This window comes from Enhydra lutris, unplaced genomic scaffold (assembly GCF_002288905.1).
Source record: "Enhydra lutris kenyoni isolate GAN:26980312 unplaced genomic scaffold, ASM228890v2 scaffoldscaffold50, whole genome shotgun sequence".
NCBI classification, from domain to species: Eukaryota; Metazoa; Chordata; class Mammalia; order Carnivora; family Mustelidae; genus Enhydra; species Enhydra lutris.
Window position 1 is genome coordinate 12827193 of NW_019154134.1, and position 21871 is coordinate 12849063.

Genomic DNA, 21871 nt, shown 5'->3' on the forward strand with positions numbered 1-21871 from the left:
ACATCCATCACCATACATAGTTAATAATTTTTTTTCTTGTAATGAGGATTTTTAAGGTTAATTCTCTAAGCACCTTTCATATATGCAATACAGTGTTATTAACTATGGTTACTGTGCTATTGTATCTCCATGACTTACCGACTTTATACCATCGTTTGACCCCTTTTACGTACCCATTTTGTCCACCCCCCCACCACTCTTCTAACTCTTGCAACCACTAGTCTGCTCTCTGAGTTTTGCATTTAGTTTGATGTAGAGTTCCACGTGTATATTTTTGCTTTTGTTGCCTTTGCTTTTGAGTCAGATCCAAAAAAATCATCACCTGAAGCTGATGTCAGGAGCTTACCACCTAAGTTTTCTTCTAGGAGTTTGATGGTTTCAGGTCTTACATTCAAATCTTAATCCATTTGGGGTTAATTTTTGCGTAAGGTGTAAGATAGTGGTCCAGTTTTTGTCTTTTGCATTGATTATTTATATGTATGTATTTTAGTTAGTACAGTTCATTAAACCAGGAAAATACATTAATGAAGCTTAAGATTTGCCTTCTACTAGTCTTCAGTTAGAGTGCTTTTTCTTTTTTTCCTGAAATAATACTTTTTTCTTAGGCACATTGGGAAATGAAATTGACAACCCCTTGCCAAAGTTTGGGAAGTACAAAGTAAGGACTCAGCCAGCATTTTCATGTATAAGTGGCTAGAATTTCTTAAATGTGCTCTGTTGAAAGCAGTAATGGTTAGGGGTGCCTGGGTGGCTCAGTAGTTAAGTGCCTTGGGCTCAGGTCATGATCCCAGGGTCCTGGGATCAAGCCCCTTGTCCAGCTCTCTGCTCAGCGGGAAGCCTGCTTCTCTCTCTCCCATTCCCCCTGCTTGTGTTCCCTTTCTCTCTGTCTCTCTCTCTGTCAAATAAATAAATAAAATCTTAAAAAAAAAAAAGCAGTCATAGTTAGCAGAATAAGATTGCCATGATGCCTGTCAAGCCACTGTCACTATGGGTTGGAATCAGCTTTTACTGAAGCGAATGGGAACATGGATGCATATAGAGGCATGGAAAAGGGAGATAATAGAGAAATTCAGGGTTCTTTTAAGAAGGAGAATGGTTACATAATCAACCAAAGTGCCCACTGCAGATCAGTTGAATATTGCTTTCAGTTCTAGTTTTATTGTGACAGTCCAAAGTGAGTTTGTTTAGATTAAATGAAAGGTTTTATTGGATGTTCCTTTTAAGTTAGAAATAATTTTTAAAATTTGATTTAATTTTTTTTCAGTGTTCCAAAATTCATAGTTTATGCACCACACCCAGTGCTGCATGCAATACGTGCCCTCCATAATAATCACCAGGCTCATCCAACCCCCTACCCCCCTCCCCTCCAAAACCCTCCAGTTGTTTCTCAGAGTCCACAGTCTCTCATGGTTTGTCTCCCCTTCCGATTTCCCCCAACTCCCTTCTCCTCTCCATCTCTCAGTGTCCTCTGTGTTATTCCTTATGCTCCACAAGTAAGCAAAACCATATGATAATTGACTGTCTCTGCTTAACGTATTTCACTCAGCATAATCTCTTCCCATTCCCATCCATGTTGATACAAAAGTTGGGTATTCATCCTTTCTGATGGAGGCATAATATTCCATTGTATATACAGACCATATCTTCTTTATCCATTTGTCTGTTGAAGGACATCTTTGTTCTTTCTTCAGACTTGTTTATGCCAGTTTGGCTACTGTGCTGCTATGGACATTGGGGTACAGATGACCCTTCTTTAGAAATACTTTAATGTTGCATATTAACAGTGTTGGTTGTTTCATTGGTTAGAGTTTCTTGTTAGGAAAGATGCTGATTTAGCTGGCTGAAGTGCCTGGATCTATTTAGTGAGTAAGTATAGGATGTGACAGGTATGTGGCTGGCCAGGTTCACATATTAGTTGTCCCTATTTTAGACTATTTTTAATAATTATTATTATTATCATTATTACATTCATTGCCTATGTATTTTAGCTTATTAGAAATCTGTTATTTCCGACCATGCCTTTTATGTAAAATATGATTCCCTATCTTTAATATTTGTCAAAAAAGTAAGATTTGGCTTTTAATTGGAAATTTAGCTGCAGGAGAGAATTTCATCTTTAGGTTTTTCAAATTCATTTTTTTTTTCTCTCAATTTATACCTTCCAGAGACCCAAGTGAATGCAGTTTGCAGAATTGCAAAGGATAAATGTTCTGCCCTCTCAATAATTTTTGGTCTCTGGAAAAAGATTTTATGTGTTAATGTGTATTTATATTAAGAATATACTCCATTATTTATCTGATAAATCATTTAGGGAAAGGAGAACAGAGAGTTTTTACTCTTCAAGTAAGTTAACAGATTGAGGAATGTGGTAAAGGAATTTCATGCAACATGAAGCATACTTTCCTGGAGATCAGATTCACTGCAGTTAGAATTCAAATCTGCAACAGGCATAAAATGGCTAATATGAAGGAACTCCTTCTTACTCTTCAGTTCAAAATATAAAGTGGGAGTTAGGTTGTTTTCTAGACATTTCACTTTACTAAATAGCTTTTGGGCTGGGATAATAATATAATTTCTCACTTTGTGCCAGAGTCCCTTGGCCAGCTAGTTATGCTATATCATACTATTGTATCATGGTGGATGAAAGCATTGCAGCTTCAAGAGGTTTAAGACCATGTGGCAGGTTAGGAATTAAGCTCTTGCTGTTTCTGATCACAGTTTAAGGTTCTTACTATTTGAATGCACTGGTATGTACTGACTGGGTCACAAGTAGTTGTTCTAAAAGTTGATTTTTTTTAATGGTGGGGAATAGGGGGAAGGGATGCTCCTATCCTCTGCAAGAGTTGATCCTGATCAAGTTTCTAGTGTCAGCACTTGTCTTTAACCTTGAATTAAAAGTTATTTACACAGCTGAATCAGGAGTTAAGTTTCTTCTGTACTTGCTACAAAACATAAGAGAAACCAAGCTTTCTTTGCCACAGTTTATTGGTTAGAAACCTTTGACTCTGATAAATTAATGAATTCTGCTATTCTGAATTAGGAAGCAGTGAGGTTTATTCCATCAACTGGATTCACTAGGCAATATTTATTTCTTGTCTCCCTGGAAGAGAGAAACTATTGACTGAATAGGAAACTATATTTCTATTATCTCTGTTAATGGTGAAAAGCAGTGGTGCAGATAATCAAAATAAAATGATTTATAACTGTCCTGTGGGTACAAGTGCTCTAGGGACAAGTTCCTCATTTGGAGCACAGAGCAGAGTATTGCATAATTAATGTTGTTTTAATGATGTTATTATTTAAATTATTGCTATTGTTATGAGGCATGTATAATAATCTACAGACATATGAAGATTGGTGATAACAGAAGTGTTAATTTTAATTAGATATCTGTAAGTATCATCTTTTAGAAAAATTTAGTCTGCCTGTGCTTGCTCTCTCTCCCTCTCTCTCTCTGACAAATAAATAAATAAAAGCTTTAAAAAAAAAAAAAAAAGAAAAATTTAAAGGGTACACCTTGCTTTGTCAAGTGATGTATGGCTTAAAAATCACATATCCATAAATTCTTTACAACTGCTACCTTAAATTCTCAAGTGATCTAAAATAGTTTGATATGGCCTTTTTTCTAAAAAGTGAGGTATATTTTTGTAAGTAAGTCTCAAAATGATCAACTTATCTAGCTATTCCTCATATTGTAGTAAATAGAAGCATTAATGTTCCAGTGATTTTCAGGGTTTGTTTCAGCATGTTAGCGACATTTTTTATTTACTTAAAACATTTTTTTTTTAATGTAGCTGTATGTTAATGTCTCATCTTGAAGAACCAAAGGTTACAGAAGATGAAGAACCACCCACAGAACAGGATAAGAGAAAAAAGATGGTAAGTTAAAAAGTAGCTTTTAAAATTTGAGAGAACCATTTATTATTATATTCTTTAGCTCTGAAAATGTCTGTTGGTCAATTCATCCATGTATCTATCCCCTGTTGTAGAATTAATGTAAGCTGAGCTTTGAAATTTGGAGTGTACTTCTAAAACAGATAAATTATGTTCCTAGTAATCCTAGTACAGGAAGTAGAGTTAAAATCTTAATCTGAAATAGCTTTTTTTGTCTTACCAGAGCAAAGGGTTTACGCTTTCACTTACGGAAAACATATGACTCTCAAAACTCAATTAAGTTGTATTGCTTACTTTTTGGTTTTGAGGAGATTTACTGAAATTGCTTCATTCCCTATTACCTCATGAATTTTCACAATGAATTTTTTTCTGAGACACACGGGCCTTTATAAAAATTCCTTTAAATTAACTGCTAAATAGGAACAAAACAATTAGAAACCTCTAAAATATCCTGCCTTTAAAATTATTTGTAATCTTGAACTTTTAAATGTTTACTTTGACACATGAATGTAAAATAGCTACATAAGTCAGCTTTTTCCTGTTTCCTCATGGAATCTGTTTTGGTCCCCTGGCCTCACCGTTACTGATTGCATTGTGCCTTCTTTTCATCATTTGCCCTTGAGAACAACAGTAATATCCCTCAAAAACAGAGTAAAGAAATCTGTATACATGATGGCCATGGGATACCGCTGAACGCCTAGTAATTCCCGGTGATCATTATTTCGGTCTGCTCACGACATTCCCTCCTTGAATTATGCCGCACTAACCCACAGTGGGCTCTAGTTGTCCTCAGGGTGAAGCTGATACTGCGCGGCCCTGACAGCCTCCTTTTATTTTATTTTTTTGAATTTTTTAAATTAAAAAAAAAAAATTTTAACTTTTTTTTTTTTTATGTTCAGTTAGCCAGCATATAATACATCATTAGTTTTTGATGTAGTGTTCAGTGATTCATTAGTTGTGTATAACAGCCTTCTTTTAAACCCTGTTAGAGTTTAATCCATTCTACTTGGCATTTTAGCTGGAGTGATGATAGCCTTTCAGTATAGCCTAACAGTTTGTCTTCTCCTTCCTTGTCTCCACTTTTTAAAGCACTGAATATATAATTGGTGTTATGGAAACTATAACATCTTCCTTCATAAGATTCTAAACTTGTAAATGAGTAATAGGTATTCTGCTTTTATTCATTCCTCAGATTTTATGCACACTTTATTCATGTCATTCTGCTTGATTGACCCTTAGCAAATTCATCTACTCAAATCTATTTTTCATCCTATACAGAATCCTCAGTAATAGCATATAGTACTAATTCTAATCCTAACTAGGTTTTGAGGGTAAGTGAAATACTACATAAAGGAACAGTGTATGAGCATGGTTTCAGAAATGACACTTCAGGTTTCTTGTTTTAGTTTTGTGATTTTAAGTATTATTCGAGAGCTGATTGTTTTATCATTATTGTTCTAATCATAGGCAATATTATTTTACAGAACAACCATTATTTTTTCCAGGGGTTGATTTTATTTGAAATTAGTCATCACAGTAGCTTTTTGATATAGATTTATATCATCTCTACTAAGATTTCCAGTGCCTTAGACTTAGAGCATTAGTCTAATGCTGATGATACCTCAGCATTTATGGTTAATGCTGGGATTATTTATCTTAGCCTTGAATAGGTCTAATTATGAATACCATGATAATTTTCTATAACTTTCCAGTAGCGATATTAGTTTCCTTGTATCTTCAGTATACCAGTATAAATAATGTATTTTTTCAGTAATTATATCATCATTCTTATACTATGTTGTCTTTAACATGAGAAATTTTTTGAGAACTATCTAGGTGTGTCCTGGTTGTAATTTCAAAGGGAAAAATGTTTGCTGGTAGATGATTATTAACTATTATTTAAAACAAAAACCAATCTAGTGTCATAGGGTTTTTCATTTTAAGTGAAACTGTTCACTTAAAAGGAAGAAAAAGTGTGACTGCTTGGTTTCTCAATTACATAATTAAAAGTTAGATTTACTTACTGCCATTGTTGTCTTCAAGTGGTCCCTAAAATGTGGTGTCTGCATTTCAGTAGCTGCTTTGCAGAGGATAGCAGCAGTGATTGTAATTCTGAACAGTGGATGATTAACATTACGTCGAATGTGCCAGGTGACGTTGCATGGATTTCTGAGCATTCTCATAGTTTGTTTTAAATAAGGGTGAAATTTCCATCCAGGAAAGCTCTTTAGCTGTCCAGACTTCTGATCTTGCCCTTTTTCATCTAGCTCCTGTCTATAATACCTGTTTGGGGGGAACTAATGGAAAGTCCAGTGCATTCATTTTATTTCATCTCATTCCTAAGGTCTCTCTCTATCCACTGTGCTCCAGGACTAGAACGATAATTTTGTGACACCTGCCATAAATAACTAAGCTAATACTTAACATTTTAAGTTGCTTAGAATTTCTGTCTTGTGACGTGTGAAGTTGTACTTTTCCAGATTTAAGTTTTTGAGCATATTACGCTTTCTGGCAACTTGATGGTACTGACTGAGAAAGCATTATTAATGAAATGTTTGATACAGTAAGGAAGGCTGTGTTAATGAGGTATTTCTGATCATACTTTCATGTTAAATATTTCTCAAATATTTTGGTGATCTGCTTCTGGACATAATAATCTAATTTCATATATACTTACTAGATGCTTTAGTTGGTAATGTCAATATAGATAAGCATGAACATTATTAAAACTAACTAACTTTGGGGTACCTGTGTGACTCAGCTGGTTAATCGTCCAGCTCTTGGTTTTTGGCTCAGGTCATAATTTGGGGCTTATGGGATCGAGCCCCGTGCTGGGCTCCGCGCTCAATGTGGAGTCTGCTTGAGAATCTTTCTCCCTCTCCCTTTGTTCCCCCTTCCCCACTTGTGAGCATGTGCTCTCTCTCTAAAATAAATTAATAAATCTTTAAAAACAAAACAAAACTACACTAACTTCTCATTTTCCGGTGCTGGTAGAGCATTAGCAAAAATAATGGTCTATCTGGACATCATCACTTTACATGACTTTGAAGTAGTAATATTAATATCTTATCTGCATAACATTATCTTTTTTTTTTTTAAAGGATTATTTATTTATTTATTTGACACAGAGAGAGAGAGATCACAGGTATGCAGAGAGGCAGGCAGAGAGAGAGGAGGAAGCAGGCTCCCCGCCGAGCAGAGAGCCCGATGTGGGGCTTGATCCCAGGACCTTGGGATCATGACCTGAGCTGAAGGCAGAGGCTTTAACCCACTGAGCCACCCAGGCACCCACATTATCTTTTTTTTTAAAGAATTTTTTTAGAGTGTTGTCTGACTTAATTCTGTAACAATTTTATGATCAGATATTGATGAGGAAACCAAGTGACAGAGAAGTTGCCTCTTACTCAAGAGTTACAGATTCTGGGAAAGCAAAATTAGAACTGAGCTTTCTTGACTTCTAGCCTAATGCATTCTTTATGATTTTGATTTCTAAAATTTCTGTAGCTTCTAAAATGTTCTGAGGAACTCCATGTACCATTTTGCTGAAACTGTACAATGTATGGGAACTACATGTTTGAGGGGAAAATGCCAGCTTAAAACACAGCTCAGCTACCACAAGTCACTGGAATTGGAATTAGATCTTTAGATTAAGTATAGTTTGTCATGTCCTCATGATTAGCATGGCTAGGAAACAGGTGGTTTACTAATTTATATATTTGCTTTACTTTTACAGTTAAATGTAGTTTGCAGTTATATATATGTGTGTGTATAAATATATGTATTATTATATATCACTATATATATAATATATAATATATAATATATAATATATATACTATAAAGAAGAGCTAGAGAAATTATCTTGAAGAATACCCATTGAGAGAGATCAGTTGCAGGGAGAATGTTAATGATAATTCACAAAGATGCTAATTATTTTGTGAGTAACATTGAGTATTTACTGCATTTAAGTATTATTTTAAGTTTTTTGTGTAATTATTGAATGCTCACCATGTGATAACACTATTCTTGAAATTGAGCATACGGCAGTGAGTGGAGCTTAGAGCCCAAAGAAATGATTTATGTATAATAACAATGTCAAGTTTATGAAGATTAAGTGATAAACATCAGAGTAGTTTTATAAATTCATAGCATGTTCATTATACGTGGCAGTTTTATATATAGTGTTGCTAGAAGTGTATTTTTACTGTGTTTTAATAAATCAGTAGCCCTTACTTCATTGACAATAACTGTTTTCTCTCTGTCTGTCTCTCTCTCTCTCTTTTCTTAGTTTTATAGATCTTTGCAGGCCTCTTACTTGATTAGTTTTTTTCAAGAGAAATATCATTTTGGGAACTATTTTAACGGTTTTCAGGATAATTTGTACTTGCAATGAATTTGATTTATTTTTCATCTTTTATGTACACGTGTGGGAATATATCTTCATGTATTTTAGAAGAAAATTTAGAGCTGTCTCAAGAATAGGAACTATATCTCTCTCAAGAGGTAGATTAGAATTGAAAACATTTGTGCGATATTACAAACCAATGGAAATATAATTTTAACATGTTGTACTTTACTTTTAAGCTGTTGTTTGCTGAGTGAAATCTGCAGGTGAATTTTTACTGGTTTGTAATCAAGTCTTAAGCTTTTGATAGGCTCAAATATTTATATGACTAGCAAGACTTTTAAATTTAAACTTGTACCTTATATAGGTCAAACAGAATGTACAGCCTACCTGAGCTAAATTTGGGGTAGAACTAAGTATTTGTAGGCCAAATGACATTAGCAAACCTGGCATCACAGTCTTTTGTTTTGGTTGTAGAATATCTAACCAGCAAATGTCTTTTAGATTGGGTTGCATTTTATTTGATAAACTCATAACGAGATCCTGAGTCTCATGCAAATATAGTAGATCCTGAGCATGCCTTGCATGTTGCCTCCGAATGAGTATCATCTCCTGTACTCCTGTTGCCAAATATGGCACTCGATCAGGGAGGCACAAGAGTACGCAGTGTGGGAATGGAATTGTCTGAAGGTCAGAGCTTACAGGGAGCTAACAGTTTTTTCCCCTTTTTGAGAATAGGTAGACCACCTCAGCCTTCATCTTTCCCTCCCTCTCCTGTTTCCTCCTCCCCGAGCTCATCCTGCATCCTGTGGTCAACTCTTCCCGAGAACTTTTATTTGCCTAACTACTAAATGCACCAGCTTTCCTTAGACTTCTACTTAGTAGAATTTAGAATACATTGTCAGAGGGAAAGTTAACTTGTTATCTCTTGAAAATATTCCATCATACTGTTTTATAAATGTTCAGTCAAAATGCAGTGTTAGCAGGGCACCCTTTGATAGTGGTTGGGTTGGGAAGTTGTAAACTCTCCCAGCATGATTTTGATCACTGAGAACCAGTCGAGTGATGGTTTCACTGCCCTCATTTGCCTCTAAAAAAACTCAACAGAGCTAGTAGAAAGAATCATATTTGGCTGTCACTAATAAGGTACTGTGTTTTTCTTAGTTAACTAATAGTAATCTTGAAATTTACGCACAAAAGGCATTTTTATTTTTCAGATAATATTATGAGATTAAGCTATCATCTTTTTTTTTTTTAAGATTTTATTTAATTATTTGAGAGAGAGAGAGCATGAGAGAGAGCATGAGAGGAGAGAGGGCAGTGGGAGAAGCAGACTCCCTGCTGAGCAGGGAGCCCGATGTGGGACTCGTTCCCGGGACTCCAGAATCATGACCTGAGTTGAAGGCAGTTGCCTAACCAACTGAGCCACCCAGGCGCCCCTTAAGCTATCATCTTATTGGTAGTTTCTGAACTGCTTTTGAGAATCCTTGCCCTATTACATTCAGTAATCAAGGTAAATATCATATTGTTAAAAATAACTCTTTCTTATTCAGCTTGTGTGCATTGTCATGCTAGTTACAACTTTAGAGAGCCTTCTTGTTGCTTTTTCTCACTGTGCCCAGTTGAACTACATTGTTCCCCTCCACTTTCTTGCTACATCTTGACCTCATCCTGATTTAGAACTGATCCTCATCCATAGTCCTAAACTCTGAGCTTTCTCTGTCACAACCTCTTCTTCCTTACTAACCATTCCTTGTGTCCTGGAAATTCCGTTTTGTACTTTTATCTGAAGTCCTGTAATTATTCTTATTTTCATAGTCTTTACACAAACTTATTTTCACAAACCCTCTCATCTTTTAACCTAGATTTTCTTGTTTTTCTGCTGCTTTTATCTTTGGACAATACGTAGCTTTTGCCACCCTACTAAACTTGTGCTACTAAATTTGTAAGCCAGAAATCAGGCTTACATATTTCTTAAAAAACTTCACATGTTGTTTTGGTGTCCAACCAGGGTTGCGAACCACTTTAATAGGAATTAAAGTCCCTGACAGTCTTTTATGGACTTCTGCACGGTGATTCTGCCCACGCTTTTGAGCCCACTCTGTTTCCTAAACCAGACGACTTTTCCCCACTCTGTTTCCTAAACCAGACGACTTTTCCCCACTCTGTTTCCTAAACCAGACGACTTGTTTCCATACACATTACACATTTTCTTGCCTCTGTTACAGCACTCTCAGATGAGTCCTTACATGTAGAGGAGCCTCTTCATCCTCCTTCTCTTCACTCAGCTTAGTTATTTGCTGTTTTCCTCACGAGGCACCCTCTCTACTCACTGATCTCCCTTCTCAGCCAAGCGTAGTTACAGAAATGGTGTTTGCCTCTCCTGGACTTAACGTAGCATCTCAACTGCCCATACCACCTCTATGTTACTTACAACTCAAATCTGTGATCTCCTTGAAATTAGGAACGATGTCTCACTTATCTTTGTATATGTATGTGTGTATATCTTTGTCTATTACAGTAAAGCTTTGTTGAATAAACATTTCTTACATTACATATTAATGTTTCTTTAACTGTGGCATTCTCTTTAATACTTAAGGCACCTTAAGAAAATCAGTTAGCCAATAGTATGTACAAGCAAACAGCTGAACTTTTCCTCCTGTTTTACCTTTCAGTTGAAAAGATTAACTCTAGGGGCGCCTGGGTGGCTCTGTGGGTTGGGCCTCTGCCTTCAGCTCAGGTCATAATCTCAGGGTCCTGGGATCGAGTCCCACATCGGGCTCTCTGCTTGGCGGAGAGCCTTCTTCCCCTCTCTCTCTAATTGTGATCTCTCTCTCTCTCTGTCAAATAAATAAAAATCTTAAAAAAAAAAAAAGAAAATTAAAATAACACTCCTGTTTTCTTTGGGTTCTTAAATAGCTATATTCACATTGATGAGCTGTATTCACATTGGATCCATTTCCCTCTGCCTTAACATTACAGAGTTCTCTCCTCTTTACATTCTCAAAACAAATTTAGATCCATAACCTACTACCTCTTTCCTTACCTTGCAGCTTATTAGCAGCAGGGGAAAAGTAGCAGTGGCACCACACAGACACAGTTTTCCAATTGACTTTGTAGCTAATTAGTCCTGGCAGGAACTGTGTATCCTGTTTCTTGAGGTCTCTCATATTGATGGGCTTTATATTAAAAAAAAAAAAACAAAAAACACACAAACAAACAAAAAAACAAAAAAAACACTCCAGAAGACTTTTAATCATTTACCTAATTATTCAGTGAAGTTACCTATGTGGATTTTAGTCTTTCAGCTTTTTATTGCTTTGACAATGCACCCTAGGGACATCTTTCTTATAAAACTTCATTTTGTAACCTCTAAGGAATATTTTGAGGGAATGCTAGTATTTAGTGTTATTTGGTATAAGGAATTAATGTAAGTCTACAATAATTATGTGATACATAGAAACTAGAGATTTTAAAGGCATTTTATGTATTTATATTCTATCTGTTCGCAGAGGAAAATGAGTACCCATGCCTAAAAACAAAGTTTTACTGATAACAATGTATAAATAAAGACTTGGGAAAATGTGAAGTGTGCATTTGGGTTTGGGAACATCCAAGGACCCTAGTTTCAAAACCATTAATTCAGAAACTGGAGGGGGAAGTAAATTTAAGGTCATTATTGTATTTATTTAGGCAGAAATTCTTAACCTGGCATTTGGCCTGTGGATTGACTTCTGGGGGAAGTTTTAGAAACACCAGTGAGACGGTTCGCAGATTTGGGTGAGAGTGTACATTTTGGTAAAGAAGGAGGTTCTTTAGGGACCAATAAAAGATTAATTGAAAAGAATCTCTTGACTCTGCTATAGGATTTAGATATGGATTTTTCGTTTTTTTCACACACCGGTATGTACTGTCTCCCCATCCTGACTAATTTTCCTCCATTTCGCTTTGCTTGGGCCATATGCTTTATGTGTCTTGAGTAGTGAGCGAACATTGAAACTTAGAATCAAACTCTTTTTAACTCTATCCAGTTGGTCATACATACTGTTACCATGCCACCAGCCAAATGACATATAGGCTGCCGAGAAAAATAGTAAAATTGGGCCCAGGGGCGTGGGGAGACCAGGGCTAGTGCCCCAAAGGTAAGAGAACCTTGGGGTTATTCTTTCTGCCTCCCCCCCCCCGCCCACCCCAGTTCACTTGAGAATTATTCATGAATATCACTCATGGTTTCATTAGCAAGAGTATGTGTTTTTAACAAACCAGTGTTTCCAAAGATTCCTTTCTAGTTTCCTCTCAGGGTCCTAAAAGTAAGAAGATGACTCTCAGATTAACTCACAAACTTATCTAGTTTCTTGAACTGTTACACAAAAGTACCCATTCAGCGAGCAATCATGGAGTTAGCTGTCATGTACGATGCTGGTGTGAACTGAAAGTGCAGGGAGATGACAGAGAGCTGAAGATGAGGTGTGAAGGGGAGATTAAGGAGAGAAGCCTTTCCCCACGTCATGAATGCTTTACACAAGAGATTTAATTTCCTTTGTTTTTTGAGATTGTAAATTTGTTAAATTGGAGTTGTTTTTTGCAAAGATGAAGATAATAGGCTTTGAAATTATCCTTCCAACTGAAATAAGTGAAAAACAAGATGAAATACATGAAACCCTTTTTAAGGCACTGTAAATCAGAATATGAAGAATAGTGATCTCTGAGAAACAGAAAACAAACCCAGTGAGCCCTCCAGTTGTCACAGTTTACTGCCTGGAGAGAGTTTCCAGAGGGTGGCACAGGGATCCCAGTGTTCTGTTCGATCTGAAGAGATAGAGCTGGAAGTCTGAGGATGCCTAAGAGGTTCGAGTTACCAGAGAAGAGAGAGCAGCCACCTTAGAACTTGCTGGATCTTTGGAGGGTCCCTTGAGAGTTTTCAACTCAGTACTGATTAACACACACAAATGTGGAAGTTAGCCATGGCCAGGGAAATAACCTCCAGGAAGGATCCTGCAGGAAGGGTTGTTAGGGAAACAATACTCCGAGCTGACAGACCCAGCAGATCCTGTTGTCAGAGTGGAAACCTCAGAAATGATAGGATATTAGGTAGAGGATTCAGAAGTGTATGTCAGTGGTGATACAAAATTATTCCCATATTAGGTATTGCTCTGATCCTGCCAAACAAAGGTAAAAGCAAAATCTGAAAAGATCAAACTGTTTCCAACAGTGTAACCATGTCCTAGAACAAAACTCAAGACTCAGTCATAGAAAAATTTCCAGTATCTAACAGGGCAAAATTTATAGTGCCTGGCATCCATTAAAAACCAACAGGCATGCAAAGAAGATGGAAAATATCCATACGGGGGCGGGGCGGGGGTTTAATCAATTTTAACTACCCAAGAATAGATACATATGGTGGAAATAGTAGAAAAGATCATTAAGACAGTTTTTATAACTTTGTTCCCTCTGTTAAGAAGATAGAGGAAGGGCACCTGGGTGGCTCAGTCGTTAAGTGTCTGCCTTCAGCTCAGGTCATGATCCCAGGGTCCTGAGATTGAGCCCCTCATCTGGCTCCCTGCTCAGAAGGAAGCCTGCTTCTCCCTCTTCCACTCCCCCTGCTTGTATTCCCTTTCTCACTGTCTCTCTCTCTGTCAAATAAATAAATAAAATCTTTAAAAAAAAAAAAAAGGAAATTAGAGGAAAAGATTGAGCTTGTTAAATAGAGACGGTTGAAGTTACTTTAAAAAAGATTGAAATGAACCTGTAGGAATTAAGATCTATAGTATCTGGTGGGGTTAATATAGATTAAGTATTGGAGAACAAAACATTAGTGAATTTTAAAGAGCTAGAAGTAGAAATTCTCCAAAATGAGATAGTAAAAAAGACATGTGGAGGGGTAAGCCATGTAGGTCACCTTAAAGCAGCCTAATGTACAAGTAGTTCAAGTCCCCAAATGACAAAACAAAGAACAAAAGAAATATTTGAAGAAATAATGGCCAGATTTTTTCCAAATTTAATGACAACTGTGAGTTCACAGGTCTGGGAAGCTTAGAGAACCCTAAGCACAAGAATCAAGACTGTCCCAAGCCACATCATAATCAACTTGCCACTTAAATCCAGTGTTGAAGAGAACATCTTAAAAACAGTCGGGGTAAAAATGAATGCATTACATAGAGAGGAAAGGAGGTAAGAATGATAACAAACTTGTCATCAGGAACATTGCAGGCAGGCTGACGGTAGAGCTGCGTTTTTAAAATACTGAAAGGAAAAAAACGCCTGTTTTTAAAAGCTGTTTCATTACTGAATTAATGTTTTAGAATAAATTTTTACTATCGAAAATAATTTTTTTTTTTTTAAATTTACTCCCTACATACTTTGTAAAGTTAACAAATTTTATTTTGGTGAAAATGGAAGATAGCATTTTTTTTTACTCAGCAGTGTGAAGTGTTTACAGACTATTTGCATAATCTGTAACAGTATTATAGATGACCACAGAAAACCTATTACATTAATTGTCAAATTTATCTCACAATAGTACTGGGTACGTTTTGTGCTCCTGCTTGAATGAAGCCACAGAAGAGTAGGCATGAGTGCTTTATAATCATCAGTGTAGAAGTACATACACTTGATACTTTATGGCTTGCCATCTGATTCTCTTTTTGCCTTTAAAATTGCTGAGATGGTTTCTTTCTTTTGTTTTAATTTTTTTTTTTTTAAGATTTATTTATTTCAGAGGGAGGGAGAACACATGAGCCAGGGGAAGGGCAGAGGGCGATGGAGAGAGAGAATATCTCAAGCAGATTCCAAGCAAGGCACCTGATGTGGGCTCTGTCCCAGGACCCTGAGATCATGACATGGGCCAAAATCCAGAGTCAGCTGCTTAAGTAAGTGAGCCCTGCAGGCGCCTCTTATTTTTATTATTATTTTTTTTTAGCCTTTGATACAAAGTGATCTTTAAAGTCTATAGATAGATAATAGGAAAAAGCCAGCCTACTTGAGAATTTGTCTGCTAAGAAAATCAAGTAGAACCAAATTGTTCATGATGAATGTGTTTGTTTGTTTCCTGAACATGTGTTTCATGAAGCCATTACCAGGAGGTAAAATTTGTCTTTGTTCCTTTGCCTCTTAGAAATCTTTAAAACTTAGCTCTTACACTTTAGTAAGTTTGCAAAATTATAATTACATATTATTGCTTCTCGCTTTGCAAAGAAAGCAGTTGTGCTATTAAAGTGTACACATTTTTATCTATATAACTTACTTGCTTCCCTTATAGTTAGCTGAAAACCTAATTTATTAAAATTGTTTGCAAATCCTCACATTTCTCTGTTATCTTAAAAACAGTTCAGTGTACTCTTAGTCAAGTGCCAAATAGTCCTGCCTGCTACTCTTGACCTCAACACAATGCAAGAGTAGCATCTTCACAGTACATGATTTGTCTTTTGTATTTATTCAACATACATTTTTGTATGCTTACCATGTGCAGAGCATTGATCATTGTAATCAGTATTTCTTTCACTAGTGATTATGTATACCCGCAGAACCTATCTTCTGATGCGTGTCCATCAGGAATGTATACATGCTCCTCAAAAACTTTTAAGGGCCCCTGGGTGGCTCAGTGGGTTAAGCCTCTGCCTTTGGCTCAGGTCATAATCTCAGGGTCCTGGGATCGAGTCCCACACCAGGCTCTCTGCTCAGCAGGGAGCCTGCTTCCCCCCCTCTCTCTGCCTGCCTCTCTGCCTGCTTGTGATCTCTCTCTGTGTGTCAAATAAATAAATGAAATCTTAAAAAAAAAAAAAAAAAAACACACATTTAATACTCTTAGCTTACTACAAAGCCAGTTTCCTGAGAGGATTTACTTGTTCTTATGTATGCTTTGCTCAGAGTCCATAGTCCCTAAGTTCAACTACCTGACTGTTAATACTGTTGTTAATGATCCTTATCTTCATTTTCAGATGATACCGAAATGTAAAAAAGGTTGTCCTAAGGGCTGGCCATATTAAAACAACAACAACAACAACAACTAAAAAAAACAGTAAATATTTCAAAGTTGTAGATTGAACACAGCTTCCCTTATAAGTGAGACCCTCAAAATCAATGTTACACTTACCCAAAGTTTAGATATACACTGTTTTTTGTTTTGGTTTTTAGATTTTATTTATTTATTTCACAGAGATGGAGAGAGAGAGAGACAGAGTGAGAGAGGGAACACAAGCAGGGAGAGTGGGGGAGGGGAGAACAGGCTTCCCGCTGCTCAGGGACCCTGATGTGGGGCTCGATCCAGGGACCCTGGGATCATGACCTGAACCGAAGGCAGACGCTTAATGAGTGAGCTGCCCAGGTGCCCAGATATACACTGTTTTAATGGGTAATTCAGCTCTTACAAACTGCAGACTTTGCATGTGACATTAAAACAGTCCAAGAGAATGGGAAACAAGGAATTAAAATAATCCAAATGAGATGTAATAAAGGTACAAATGGATAACCAAGCATCCTCCTGAGAAAGCAGTTCCTCCTGTAATCAAGCTAAAATGTTAATCAAAAAATAGTTGGAGATCCAGAGGTTAGGATCTTTCACAGTAGGCTACATAATTATAATTAAAAGATACTGGAAAAGAAAATTCTATTGAAAATGCCCTTGAAACTAAACAAAGTGATGGTTCCTGAGTTTCTGTTTTTAGTTGAGACTTCAGATTAATTGTTTGCTGACCTCAATATTGTTCTTGAGTTTTAGAAAGCAGGCAACCTCATTACTTCCTGAATTGAATTTATTTATCTGAATTGTTACTAAGAACCTTAATCAGGAAGAGTTAAGTAACTTTGCCACTGTTTATTTGGAAACTTTTGCACTGGGGTATTGACTCAGTGTTAAATAAAGTCTTCATCTTTATACATGAAGAATATGGCCTTATTTGGCAGAATGTATTTTCAGTAACAGGTAATATTCCAGTGAACATTTGATTGTTTTCTTTTCTTTCATTCTTCCTTTTTCCTTCTGCTTCTTTATAAGGAGCCTATCTTTTGAGAGAGGTGAAATTAAGAAGACTTTTCAAAGAATTGTTCTTTGTAGCAAGTTCCTATTTTGAAGACTTTTTTAAATTATAAAAGTAACCTATATTCTTTTAAAACCCACAAAATCAATTACATGATAGGAAATACCCTTTCCCCAAGGTAGCCTTTAGTAACATGATACTTCTTTCCAAAGATTTTATTTACATTAGGGGTGCCTGGGTGGCTCCGCGGGTTAAAGCCTCTGCCTTCGGCTCAGGTCATGATCCCAGGGTCCTGGGATCAAGCCCCACATCGGGCTCTCTGCTCAGCGGGGAGCCTGCTTCCTCCTCTCTCTCTGCCTGCCTCTCTGCCTACTTGTGTTCTCTGTCAAATAAATAAATAAAATCTTAAAAACAAAAAAAGATTTTATTTACATTATATAAACATCGGTATGTAATTCATAGAAAACTATACATTTTATTTATGCTGTTTGATTACATTTAAATATAGTAGATACATGAGCAACTTGTATGTGCGTACATTTAGATTCGCATCATTTCGTTTAATAGCTGCATTTGATGACATTCCGTTGACTGGATCCACTTCACATGCATATCTTAAGCAGCACTTTTTTTTTTTTTTTAAGATTTTATTTATTTATTTGAGAGAGAGAGTGAGAGAGCACAAGCAGAGGGAACAGGAGGAGGAGGCTCCTTGCTCATTCAGGGCTTGATCCCAGAACCCTGGGATCCAAAGACAGACACTTAACCGATTGAGGTGCCCAGGTGCCCCTTGAGCACCCCTTTGCATAGTTCAGAAACAACTGGGGGTTCCTGAAACTTTCAAGACCATTATTATTGCATAACTGATATTATGAATCAGTAGTATGAATTATGACAGTATTTACTATACTAAGGTATTATTTTCTTTTCATTTTGTGGACATTTGCGCTGGTGGTGCAAAAACATTGTTGGATATACAAAGGCAGGTTTAACTGTTGCCGCCTGGGCATCTGTAAAGGCAGTTAGACCTGCCTTTGTATATTGCTAGCGGTTGTCATATTTTTTTACTACCATATACTCAGCAGGCTTTTTTGTTTGTTTTTTAAAGCCAGTTTCATTTAAGAATGTCTTTGATGAAGTAGTACAAATTACCAGTTTTATTAAATGGCCACTCTGTGTCACAGTGGGGATATTTCTGTGACGGTGGTTGTCTCTTGTAATAGAGTCGGGAGCTGAATGGAAGAGTGGCTGACAGATAAGCATTCAGACAAGTATTTGACATACATTTTCTCAAAAGCAGGCCTCTCACTTTAAGAAAAACAGCTAACAATTTAAATCTGTGTGTCCACTGGTAGCATGTGAGTTATTCCATGCCCTGAAGAGTATGATAATTAGAAAACAGTAACTTGTTGTTTAATGTACTTCTCTAATTATGAACGAGGCTGAGCATTTTCCAGATGTTTATAGTTCATTTATATTCCTTTGTTTGATGAATGACTTATTCTTACCCCTCTCCCCATTTTTCTATTAGAAATTTTATTTGGTTCTTTGCTTTTGCTTTAAAATAAGAGTTTTCTGGTACATTGTATTTTCCAACAATATCCAGACACCTCCTGTTCCACATGCTGTTCTTACAATGTTACTTTGACACTCTTTTTCATTCAGAGGTTGGGACTGCATTTCCTTCTTTCGAAGTTGGTCAGTCTTAATGATGCTTTATGACTTCTGAGTCAAATCATAAGATGGAGCTTCCTCCATGTTCCCTAGGGATACTTGTTAACGGAAACCAGTACCAAGTGTCCACAAGGAGAATGTAGGTCTTATTTTCCCCAACTGAGGTCCCAGACAACAGCTAGCCTTCACTGTAGACACATGAATGAGTGGAGTGACCCTGCAGACGATTCCTTAAGATGGCGGCACTCACCTTCAGCCTTCAAGTCTTCTCTGATGAAGCCCACAGATCATGGAGCAGAGACCATCCATCCATCCTTACTCTACTCCACAGAATTCATTAATATTAAGAAACAGTTGTTATTTTATGCCACCTAGTTAGGAGTAGTTCATTAGGCATTAATCAAAAACCTGAACAAGCTTTTTACAGAAATGAGCCCTGAATTCCTCATCTGTGTTTCATTCAGGGTTTTTTTGAGGTGTTTTTTTTTTTTAATAATTTTGATTTTAGATTTTATTTATTTATTTGACAGATAGAGATCACAAGTAGGCAGAGAGGCAGGCAGAGAGAGAGAGGAGGAGGAAGCAGGCTTCCTGCTGAGCAGAGAGCCCGATGTGGGGCTCCATCCCAGGACCCTGGGATCATGACCTGAGCTGAGGGCAGAGGCTTTAACCCCCTGAGCCACCCAGGCGCCCCCAGTTTGTTTTTTTATTTTTGTTCTTTAAATCAGGAACAAAATTAAATTGATTAGCTTTTCATTATAAAGGAAAGTGCACATTTTGTGGAACTGTGGATCATGTCCCTGTGGGTAAATCATGGAGGGATTTTTATCAGATTTAGAGTGCCAGAGTTAGTCACAGAATGGTTTTTTCAGGGGTTCATTGATCAGAATTTCTAAACCATCAGAATTTGTTAGAAGACAGTCAGTGGTCTTGATTTTAACGCAAGTCCTTGTAGTCCCACTGGATCAGTTCCTCAGTTTTCTTGGAACACGTGATCTAAGTGAGCTGTGTTGAAAGAGTATGGGTTTAGATTACTTATCTTACGTATCATAGTTACGTTAGCTTTAAAAGTTTTCTGAGTCCTAGCACAGTCTCGCAAGTTGTGATCTTCATTTCACCGATACGCTCTTATAGCTATCGGGGGTCTCCTCACCTGCACCCCCATTTCACCAGACTCCTTTTCCGAAAGATGAATTTTAGTTTCTGGAGCGTGATCAGTCCAGATCTGCAGTGTTTTTGGAGAGGTCTCTGTTATGTCAGGGAGTTTTTCGAGCTGGTGGTTTTCCTCTCTTTTGTCATCTGCAGTTTGCTTCCTTTTGACTTTGTTTTCTCACTTTGGTTTCATCTGGCTCTATGGTGTGCACGGAATGGCTGCCCCGGGCTAAGGAACATAATTTCCCTTGTTTTTATAGGTCTATTTATTTCATTTAAACCTTTAATCCAGGGGCGCCTGGGAGGCTCAGTGGGTTAAAGCCTCTGCCTTTGGCTCAGGTAATGATCCTGGGGTCCTGAGATTGATCCCCGCATCAGGCTCTCTGCTCAGTGGGGAGCCTGCTTCCCCCTCTCTCTCTGCCTGCCTCTCTACCTACTTGTGATCTCTATCTGATAAATAAATTTTAAAAACTTAAAAAAAAAAACTTTAATCCAAGGGGAATTTTTTTTTCTGTAAGAGTGAAGTAGCGTGTTTGCTTTTTTAGATATAGCTAAAACTAATCAAAACCCTGTCTTTTTCTACTGTTTGGAAGTGCCACCTTTATCACGTTACCACACTGCCAGGTTTGCACAGATTTATTTCAGAACTCTACATTACAGTCCATTATGACCTGCATATTTTGGTTACTGTAGCCTAACTGTATATTTTCATACTATTGATGATGTTTGTGAGATTATTTTACTTGCAAATTTATCATTATATAATTTTTAAGATAAAATTCACACTGGCTAAAGGATTGAAAAGAATAAACACTAGCCAAAGAATTGTTTAAAAATCTCTGTTGAAAATGGAAGTAATGCTGGGCGCCTGGGTGGCTCAACTGGTTAAGCATCTGCCTTTGCTCAGGTCGTGATCCCCGGGTTCCAGGATTGAGCCCTTTGTCAGGCCCTGTCCTCAGCAGGGAGTCTGCTTGTCCCTCTCCCTCTGCCCTTCCCCTCTCTGCTTGTGTTGGCCCTCTCTCTTTCAAATAAATAAATAAAATTTTTAGAAGAAGAGAAAAGAAAAAATGGGAGTAATGTTAATTGGAAAACACCAAAAACAGTATTGTTTGAAAGTCAGAAGTGTAAAATTTTGGCTATTTTAATGGTAAGAATTGCAGCTTTGTTTTTCTATTAGGGTATTTTGTAGAACAATCTAATAATACTCAAGCTTGTTCTTTCAAATAATGCATTGAAAGTAATTGCTTTTTATGGTCTCAGCCTGTGATAATGACATCGCTTATATCAAAAGCTGAGGGTTTCCATGATTCAATGTTAAAAGTAGAAAACAGGGGCGCCTGGGTGGCTCAGTGGGTTAAGCCGCTGCCTTCGGCTCAGGTCATGATCCCAGGTCCTGGGTTCAAGCCCCGCATCGGGCTTTCTGCTCAGCAGGGAGCCTGCTTCCTCCTCTCTCTCTGCCTGCCTCTCTGCCTGCTTGTGATTTCTCTCTGTCAAATAAATAAATAAAATCTTTAAAAAAAAGGGGATTTCAGAAAACTTACATACTTAGCCCCTGTCCTCAAAGACTTCATAATCTTATTTGCAAATGGAGTATGCATCCTCTTGATAAGACAACAGAGTATGGGTTAAGAGCAAAATGTGGGGGCGCCTGGGTGGCTCAATTGTTAAGCATCTGCCTTGGGCTCAGGTCATGATCCCAGGGTCCTGGTTCAAGCCCCACATCGGGCTTTCTGCTCAGCAGGGAGCCTGCTTCCTCCTCTCTCTCTGCCTGCCTCTCTGCCTACTTGTGATTTCTCTCTGTCAAATAAATAAATAAAATCTTTAAAAAAAA

At 37.2% G+C, this 21871-nt stretch overlaps 1 protein-coding gene across 2 annotated transcripts in view; it reads left to right on the plus strand.

Annotated features, from left to right (window-relative positions):
* The window catches only part of LOC111156937 (importin 11), a 198945-nt gene that overhangs the window by 158706 nt on the left and 18368 nt on the right, over positions 1-21871 (plus strand). For both annotated transcript variants that reach the window (XM_022518094.1, XM_022518095.1), the window contains exon 29: positions 3795-3879. In XM_022518094.1, coding sequence (XP_022373802.1) covers positions 3795-3879 — 85 coding nt within the window. The remainder of the gene's footprint in view (positions 1-3794; positions 3880-21871) is intronic.